This window comes from Sardina pilchardus, chromosome 18 (genome assembly GCF_963854185.1).
Source record: "Sardina pilchardus chromosome 18, fSarPil1.1, whole genome shotgun sequence".
NCBI lineage: Eukaryota > Metazoa > Chordata > Actinopteri > Clupeiformes > Clupeidae > Sardina > Sardina pilchardus.
Window position 1 is genome coordinate 30,149,069 of NC_085011.1, and position 10,000 is coordinate 30,159,068.

The 10,000-nt window shown below is 46.1% G+C and overlaps 1 protein-coding gene across 1 annotated transcript in view; it reads left to right on the forward strand.

The window, feature by feature from the left end:
* Positions 1-10,000, forward strand: part of cdh23 (cadherin-related 23) — a 233,552-nt gene that overhangs the window by 157,866 nt on the left and 65,686 nt on the right. Inside the window, exons 18-23 of the mRNA XM_062519065.1 lie at positions 712-828; positions 1,166-1,278; positions 2,637-2,744; positions 5,888-6,077; positions 7,645-7,790; positions 8,752-8,971. Coding sequence (XP_062375049.1) covers positions 712-828; positions 1,166-1,278; positions 2,637-2,744; positions 5,888-6,077; positions 7,645-7,790; positions 8,752-8,971 — 894 coding nt within the window. The remainder of the gene's footprint in view (positions 1-711; positions 829-1,165; positions 1,279-2,636; positions 2,745-5,887; positions 6,078-7,644; positions 7,791-8,751; positions 8,972-10,000) is intronic.

Consider the following 10,000-nt stretch of genomic DNA (forward strand, 5'->3'; position numbering starts at 1 on the left):
TTACAACAGAGTCTCTTAACAGAGTCCTCCTGTGGGAGATCATTTCATCTTCAAACTCATACACACACACACACACACACACACACTTTCTATAAAAGGATTTTAAGAACAACTGGTTCTGGATATATGGATATCAGTTCTACCAGTAAGACTGTTTATCATTCAGTAGACTGAGCAAGAGGTAATGTTTTAATCCTGAGTAGGATGTCCGGCAAGATACTGTATATAAACACCAGTCACTGAAGTTCAGTAAGCAGCCTTTAGCGTACAGTAGGCTCCTGTCCAAGATCCGGCGAATGGAAGGAAGATCCCAGATCCTGTTGATAGTAGACGGCAGGGGTGATGAGCCTAACACTGGATAGCAAGACAGGGACCAATTGGTGGCGGTGGGCTGGTGGGGGACCATCAATGTCAGCATGCTGAAAGCAGCAGAGATGAATGAGTTGGGGTGCTTTAAAGATGCGCACAAGCCACCTGTTTTCTAGTAGGAGTGAATTAATAAATGACCTCATGGTCCAAGACCTAAACCATGAGTCTTCCTGGTAAAACTTTTCCCTAAACTATCATTTTCAGAGTAAGATATGTGTAGAATACAACCATTTGGGCATGAAAAGGTTTAGGAGATTCACTTTTTCATCACTTTCTTCAATCTCTCTCTCACACTCACATTCTGTCTCTCTCTCTGTTCCCCGTGCTGTCTGTCTGTTTCAGGGGCGACAGTGTTGTATGTAAACGCCACAGACAAGGATGCGTCACGGGAGTTTGGCCAGGCCTCCCTCATCTACGCGCTGCAGGGCTCGTCTCAGTTCCGCCTCAACACGCGCTCAGGTCAGTCCTGGCTCCGTGCCTCTAGAGCACACGTCACATCTGACGCCCGCCACTGGTCCTGTCCAGCAGACACTTACACGTGTGGACAGAGAATAGATTTCATTGGAATGAGGTGCATAGTAATGTGAATGCTGTTTGTGTTGCTGTGTATGTGTATGTGTATTTGTGTGTTGCTGTATGTGTGTGTGTGTGTGTGTGTGTGTGTGTGTGTGTGGATGTTTACGGTCATGGTTGTGCATCTGTATGTGCATGTTGGTACATGGTTGGTGTGTGGTTGTCTCTGTGTTTTGATACTATACTGTTCTTGTGTGTGTGTGTGTGTGTGTGTGTGTTGCAGGTGAGATCACCACCACAGCGCTGCTGGACCGTGAAGTGAAATCCGAGTACATCCTGATCGTGCGTGCAGTGGACGGAGGGGTGGGACCCCTGCAGAAGACGGGCATTGCCACGGTAACGCATCCCATCCTCAGCCGGACACAGAAGAGAGGCTCATTAAGAAGCTTCGCTATCTTTAGCCCGGTGAAGAATTACGCACGGCTTAGTGATTAAATTATCACTAGACGCCGGCACCACAGGGGTGGGCAAATTAAAAGGATCACACGCTCTTGTGTCGTACAAGCAGGGCGGGGTGGGTGAAGCAGCGACGGCTTCAAAAGTTTATTAAAAAGCCATGAAACTGTCGCTGGCGCTAGTTTAACTCTGTCTGCCGTATCGCCGCAAAAGGTAAACCAAATGAATCCATCTTGGTATGCAAACCTCAGAGTCCTTTAGGTTACTCAGTGGTGGGTTTAATCCAGGAGATCCTAAGTGTCTGATTAGGATTTCATATGTTGCTCTGCCTGGCGGTTTCACTCCATTTGCCATATCTTATCTGCCAGGCCGTACGAACGCCCCCCTACCCCACCCCTCGACAGGGATGGCTGGGTGACGTTGGGGTAAAAGACGCGGGGATGGAAGCGGGTGTGTGTGTGTGTGTGGGGGGGGGGGGGGGGGGGGGCAGGAGACAGTCATTTTCTGTCAGAGAAGTATCATCATCTTGAAGCGATGAGAGGGCCTCTACTTTGTGATTTTCTCTCCTCTAGTCGAGATGGAAGTGTCAGTCAAAGCGGCTTGTGTCTCTTTTATGAGGGTTTGTTGTCATTTCTCCTCCTACCCCCGCGGTTAGAGGGATTTTTCTGGGGTGTATTTGCGCTCTCCCTCTCTCTCTATTTATCTTTAGTCTGTTATAGCACCCAGTAGCGTAGTGTCTATATACATAATGTCTCTCCTCAGCATTGTCTTGATATGCAGCGACTATACTGTCTCTTTTGTTGCCATTATACTCTTAAATGCTTCCTTTCAAGTTTGTTTGTCTATGCAGACACAAAACATTTGTCTCTACACTCATGTTTGTTTTCGTGTCTAAACTGCACCAAGTGTCCTTGAGGCTGGGGAACAGCTCCTCCAGTAAATATGTATCTCAATGGAGATGTTGTTGGGGATGAAAGGAGAGGGTGTCTGGTTGCTTCCAAGAAACGTGGATGTGGTGGAATTTCCATGATCTGACATCTGGTCATTTACTGAACATGTACAGCAATTTCCTGTGTATTAGCCGCATTGTGTATAAGCCGCAGGATGGTGTTTTATGCAAATTAAAAGAAACTAAACCATATTAATACCATATTAACTGACCCCCATGTATTAACCTCACAGCTGAAGAAATTTTGCAGAATCAATGTATAAGCTGCGGCTAATAGTTGGGTAATTACAGTAGCAAAGATTTTGAAAATCAATGATTATAACCCACCCAACCCAACCCGACCCCCCAGGTGAACGTCACCATCCTGGACATCAACGATAACTCTCCCATGTGGCGGGATGAGCCGTACCGGGCCAACGTGGTGGAGATGAGCCCCATCAACACCGACGTCATCACGGTGAGCAGGGGCCCCTATAGACTGCTCTATGCTCTGCCTCAGTCCACACACACATGCACACATGCACACACACACACACACACACTCCTCAGAGACTCTTCTTCCGATTGTTTTTGTTTTCTGTTGGGGCAATCAAAGGGGAGTGTGGCTGCTGATACGCACACCCTAAAATAGGGGTCCAGAAAGAAAAGAGCTCTTCAAAGTGTGTGTGCTCGGCTTGATGCAGCACAACATGTGTTGCATCATGGTAACGCTGAGTTTCAAAGGAAATGTTTTCACACCTTTTTTTGGTTGACTCGAGAAGTTTTTGCTTCTGTATCCATCTGTTTTTTACTTTTGAAGAATCATTTAGATCTTTTGTGCCTTATAAAACAACCTAAAGTATTCTGCCCAATATCATATGTTAGCTGGGGATTTTGAAAACCGCACCCTTGAAAAAAAGTTGGGGGTGATTTCATTGTACATGCATAGATTTTTGAGATTGATATCAGGCCTACAGCCCAAAAAAATCTAGCAATTCTGGTCCAATGGCATTAGCCATTCTAACTCCAGCATATTGATAAGGCCTTATAGTGAAATATGACTTTGAGCAAGAGCTAGCTAATACACGGGGGTGAGTGAGGGTGAGGGCACAGGGCGCATCATCAGACAGGGAGCAGGTAAGCAGACAGAGCCAGGGTCGTAAACAGCAAGGGGGCTTGTGTATTCTAGCTCCCCACCCTTTGTCCTGCTAGTGTCTTTGGCAGTATGCTGTTGCTAATTAAGCCCCTGAATGTCCATTCATTAGCGCGCTGCCAGCTAGCGTAATTAAGGAGATCTGATTGCTAATTAAAATGTAGCCTGCAGTCAAACGCATTGGTAATTACCCCCATGGTCGCCTGATGGAGTGAGGAGAATGCAGTCTCTCAGAATGTGAATGAAAGAGGAGTGGAGACAGAGAGGAGGAGAGAAAAAAGAGAGTGGAAGAGAGGAAGGAAGGAAGGAAGGAAGGAGAGAGGAGAAGTGAGGAGAGGTGATGAGAACATGAGGAGAAGGGTTGAGAAAAAGGAGTTCAGAAAAGCAGAAAAGTGACAAGAGGGAAGATTTAGGGTGCCTCTCATTTGGTCTTTTATACACCCTCCCTTCCTTCCTCGATCCTCATCCTTACTGATCTAGATAAAGAATGATGGGGCGGCAACAATGGGATAGTCTATCCAGTGTTAGTTATAGATCAGTGGGAACGAGCCTCGAGGACCGCGCATCGGATCGAGGAGAGAGTTTGAGAGCCACCCTTAGTGTGTGGACAGTGGACATGTCCATCGTATTCTACCCCCTCACAGTCTGACTCTATGCTGTAGGAGGTAATCAGACCACAAAATATCCTCTTTTTTCTCGACTGTTGAACCTTAACCTGCTCAGTTCAGGGATCATAAGCAGGTGGAATAATTATTTACACCTACACCCGGAGCAACACACGTCTTTAATATTGGAAACATAATTTACTGGGAATTCATTAAGCAGCCTCTACCTGTTAAACCACAGAAGTCAGCTACCACGCCTCAGGCAAAGCTACCGAAATTGAGGGAGGGAGAGAGAGGGAGAGAGAGAGAGAGGGATAGAGAGAGAAGCCCAGTTTTTAAACTCTGCACTCCAAGAGCAGAGGAGCAGCTAATATCTATTTCACCGTGATTCACTTTTTTCCCTGTCTGTTACAGATCATTACTTCACCTGTGTGCCACTCGCTCCCACTCAGGGCCAGGAGTTCAACAAGTACAGCTAATCTAGACACGCACCCCAAAGATAGCTGCTACTGGATTCAATTCAATTTGATCAATTTGTCAGGTCATAGCTGTCTTTGAAGCTTTTTTTGACCTGTTATCATCTTTGATTTCCCCTTCTGTTTATACACACTCTCTCTCTCTTTCTGTCTCTCTCTCTCTCTCTGACTCATATCTTGTTTACATATGTCTGCGCGATACTCTAATTGACGGTCCACAGCGACGCCCGCTCTCTCGCTTCATAATTCAACCTCCCTCGCAACCTTTGTCCTTCTAATGGCCAGTTAAGAGTTTTGAGCATTTCCTCAACGGCGGCGTGAATAATTGATGGGCTCCCTTTAAAAAACTCGCGGCGTGTTGCCGGGTCTCCACACGAATAAGTCGGCGCATAAATCACACGGCCAGGCATCCTGCGGAGACACCGTGGCATGATTGAATTTTTCTCCCTCCCGAAGACGCTGGCTCGGACTGGAATCTCGATGCAGGGGAGCCTGACCCAGAAGGCTGTGGTGGAACTTAACGCGATGATTAGATTACCACACCTTCGCCGTGTACTTGATTATTTTTATTTTTTTTACATATTGTTTTTTTCATTCTTATGCCAGTCTGAGAATACATTTGTGATTTGTTTTTGTGCTGTTTATTAATGCAACCTTCCCTTTAAACCCACCCGTCTCTCTGCCATCACCACCTGTTACCTCCTTATCCTTCACTCATAACACTGCTGCTTGTTTTCACTGCTTTATTTCTCTTTCCTTCACTTCTGAGTTTGAATTTTGAATTTGTCTCGGCCTGCTCCTATTTGTCGTCTTGCCTTGTATCTTTCTTTTCCTTTCCTCTTTTTCCTTTACGCCTTCTCGTCTTCCTTCCCTCTCCTTCTTAACACTTCTACTTTCCATTTCTCATCTCCTCTCTTTTTCTTCGTCTCCTCTTCCTCTCATCCCTTTGTCTTCCCCGTCTTCTGACCCATCACTCATTCACTCTTTTCATTCTTTCTTTTCTCATACCTCCTCCATCCTTTCTTTGCCTCCTCTCTCTCTCTTTCTCTCTCTCTCTCTCGCTCTTAAACTCGCTCTTACTTTTTTACTGCTTTTATTTTCTTGTTTTTCTCTATTTTGTTGTTCTTTTTATTCCTATAATATTGTTTTAGTCAAGACCTTTGTATCCTTGGGGCCCTTTTATCAACTGTCCTGCCCAAACCTGACTTCTTCTCATGTAAAGCGCTTTGGTTCAACTGTTGTATTTAAATGTGCTATATAAATAAAAGTGACTTGACTTGACTTGACTCTCTCTTTCCCTCTCTCTCCCTCTCTCTCTCTATCCCTCCCCCCCCCCTCTCTCTCTCTCTCTCTCTCTCTCCGTCCTCTCCCTCTCTCCTGTGCTCAGGTATTGGCAGTGGACCCGGACTATGGGAACAACGGCACAGTGGTGTACTCCATCAGCCCCCCCAACCCCTTCTACACCATCAACAGCACCACGGGCAAGATCCGCACCAGCGGCGCCGTGCTGGACCGCGAGAGCTCCAACCCCCGCAACACACAGCTCATGAGGACCATCGTCATCTCGGCCACCGACCGTGAGACACACACACACACACACACACACACACACACACACACACACACACATACACACACACACACACACTCACACCACACACACACACACACACACACACACACACACACACCACACACAGCTCATGAGGACCATCGTCACCTCAGTCACCGACCGTGAATCTCACACACACACACACACACACACACACCAACGACCATGAGGCTCGCACTCACCTCACATATGCACACACACCCTGACACACATGCACTTCATACAAACAGCTCAGGAGGAGCATCATCATCTTGACCACGATGTATCACACAAAACTCTCACACACCCACATATACACAGACACACACACACACACGCTCGCATGCACGCACACACTCACACACGGACACACACACACACACACACACACACACACACACACACACACACACACACAGAGGGACATACCTGTCGCCTTTGGCCAGTTGACCACCATGATCAGTCAAGATGAGCAGTTTTCTTTGTAAGGTGGAACCACTAACCATTCCCCGCATGCAGAGATGAAAATAGTGGTGGAGGTTGTTTTTCTGTAAAGGGGAACAACAACAACAACAACACATTGCATTTATATAGCACTTGCCAAGGCCCCCAAAGCCCTTCACAGTAATGGGGGGACCTCACTTACCACCACCAATGTGTAGCACCCACCTGGGTGATTCATGGCAGCCATTATGTGCCAGAAGGCTCACCACGCACCAGCTTGAGGTGGAGGATGAGGGACATAAACCTTGAACAGTATAGAAAAGAAAAACTTGCTCGGACTGCCCATTGACCTCTGCTAGCCCCCCTGTTCCCTGCACCTTTAACCATGGGCGGATTCATTAAACGTAGCCGGTTGTTGTCTTAAAGAGTGTGAAGTTCTCTTAATCAGACACAGACACACAGACACACACACACACACACACACACACACACACACACACACACACACACACACACACACACACAGAGAGAGAGCTCCTGCAGTGTTGCCTGTGATCTGGTAGGCGTGTGTTGGTGATAGGGTTTCAGTGCTCTCCGTGTCTCAGCATGGCAGTGCAGATAATCTGGGCTCCTCTCTCTGCTGATCGGTGGACAGCTCCAGGCCAAATCTCATCAAACACCCAGTTTTTCACTGGCGCTGCAGTTTTGCTGATGGCTTTGTATGTTCAGTGTGGGTGAGTGTGTGTGTGTGTGTGTGTGTGTGTGTGTGTGTATGTACGTGTGTGTTTGAGAAAAGGGGATGTGTGTGTAGGGGGATTGGTGCTTATCGGAAGTTTTCAAATCCCTTAATGTCATAATATTCACTGTTTATTTCTGCTGCATAGAGACTGGCTATACTTGCATACATACCAATATTTGTTCTTGGAGTAGATCAATGTCCTTGTTGCAACATTTAGATGTTGTGACTTACCCTCTCAGTGCTGTGGTAGACGTATTGAACTGTTTCTGAACTGAACAGAGATTCTGCTGCTTCTAAACTTGCCCTTGGGTGTTTGAGAGTTTGCACAGACTCACCGTATCTATACTTGTCTCTCTGACGCCATCTACAGGTGGCACTCCTCCCCTGCAGTCCTCTGTCAGCACCACTGTGTTTGTCAACCTCCTGGACCTGAATGATAATGATCCCACCTTCCTCAACCTCCCATTTGTGGCTGAGGTGCCAGAGGGCCTACCGATTGGTTCGTCCGTGTTCAGGGTGAGTGTCTAATTACAGTGATTGTTTGCATGTGAATCACACAGAGTGTATACTTAACCAAACCGTAGGCTGCTAAAGCCTGACTAAGTATAGGGATTACTGAATACGTTTTATTATGACATTTCTATTGAGATTAACAGAAAGGAATCGCTCTGTTTCCACTCGGTGCCTTATTAGAGATTCTTGCCGTAATATTACATGAATAGGTCTTACAGAGCAGGGCCAGAATGCTTAGGCATTCATATTTCTCTGAGTTATAGACACAGCTCTTGTAAAGTTTCTCTTCAATCAAAAGAGAACCAAGAAAGTGGTTTATCATCTTGCTTCGAATGGAAGCTTCTCAAATTAAATTGCTACCAGATTAGCAGTTCTTGTTGAGTTCAATGAAAGTGATAGCAGAGTCTATCTGCAGGCACAGTGGGTGGGGGCAGTTCAGTTGTGCTATAATCATCCACTATTGGTCCTGCAGAGTCCCTCTTTTATACATGGGACCCTAGTTTAAATCTAATCTAAAAGTCTAGCTAAAGCTCATTCAAAAATGAAGTGAATGTACTATGTAATACTGTCAGGATCCACACTTTGCTCAGTAAGCACAACACACTTTGCTTACACTTCCATTGAGATTAGGTCCTTTTGAGATCCGGGAGTTAATTGAAGCTAATCTATGGGAAGTTGCATAGTAGGTTAGGTCTGGGGTAGCAAAGATCAAAGTGTGCCATCTTCACCTACTGAAGGCAGTGGACAAAGCTGTGTAGCGCAAAACGTCTGCATTTCCAATGTCTTTGTCCCCGCGAGAGTTTAACAGGTGCGATAATTCAAAATCCCCATGTTGCTTTCCCATAGAAAAAAATCTCAAGATACCAGATCTCCTTATTTGGGCAAAGATGGTAGCTTTTTTGTAGGTGAACTTCAGAGGTCTATTCTCCTCACACTAAACCCCCCCCCCCCCTCCGCTGTGCAGGTCCAGGTGGAGGACCCGGACGAGAAGGACAACGGCGCGGTGACCCTGGTGCTGGAGATGGGCATGCCGCGCCTCGACTTCGCCCTCAACACCAGCAGCGGCGTGCTGACGTCCATGGTGGCGCTGGACCGCGAGCGCATCGGCCAGTACCACCTGCGCATCCTGGCCTACGACGCCGGGAAGTACCCGCGCACCTCCACCAGCACGCTCACCATCACAGGCGAGACGCCGCCGTCACACCTCCACCTATGCTTATGAGTCACACTGGTGCAGATGCACACCTACTGCTAAGCTAATCAGCACGTCATAGATGTACTATACACACACCCACACACACACACAAGCATGCACACACACACACATACTTTTGCTAAGAATTGCAAAATGAACTGCATATGAAAGAGATGAACAAAGATAAAAGCATACAAATGAAATGCACCGACACCATCACCTCTTCAACACCTAACACCTTCATCTATACCGGCACGATTTTTTCACACCTGTAGGGCCAATAGTATCATGAGCTCCTTTCAGAGCTGAGTTTAAGCAATAATCTCTGGGAGGCCATAGGCAGAGACTTTCTAATGAGGACACACGGCACTCAAAGAGTCTCCCATAGAAATATATAATAGATATACAGTGGAGAGAATAAGTATTTGACCCCGTACTAAAGTTGACTAAACAGAGGAATATAAAATCATCTTTTGACAATTGATCTTAATGCCTCATGGCTTAATAAAAAAAAATAGTAAAAAGCAAGCCGCTAAGGACACCATTGAAGAATGTATCGTAAATAAATAAATGTTCTTTCTTAAATACAGGGGGAATAAGTATTTGACCCCTATGTTAAATTACCATAGGAGCAGGAGGATTTTTTAAATATGTTTTTATTTTTAAAGGCCAGCTATTTAATGGATCCATGATGCCATGCATCCTGATAAAGTTCCCTTGGCCTTTGAAATTAAAATAGCCCCAGGTCATCACATACCCTTCACCATAGCTAGAGATTGGCATGGTGCTTTTTCCAGTTGGCCTATTAGCCTGTTTGATTTGCATTGAGCTCAGTGAGCATCAACCATCATTGCTCGTTGCCAGCGTATTTTGCGGACAGAATTCAAATTGTGCGATCGCGAGAACTCTGGATTTCCAGGGTAGCATTTCACAGCAACAAGACATGTTGCAATGTACAGTATTCATCATTCTTCCGCCAAGAAATGTACTTCTTCTATAAGAATGGTTGCCAAGCAAC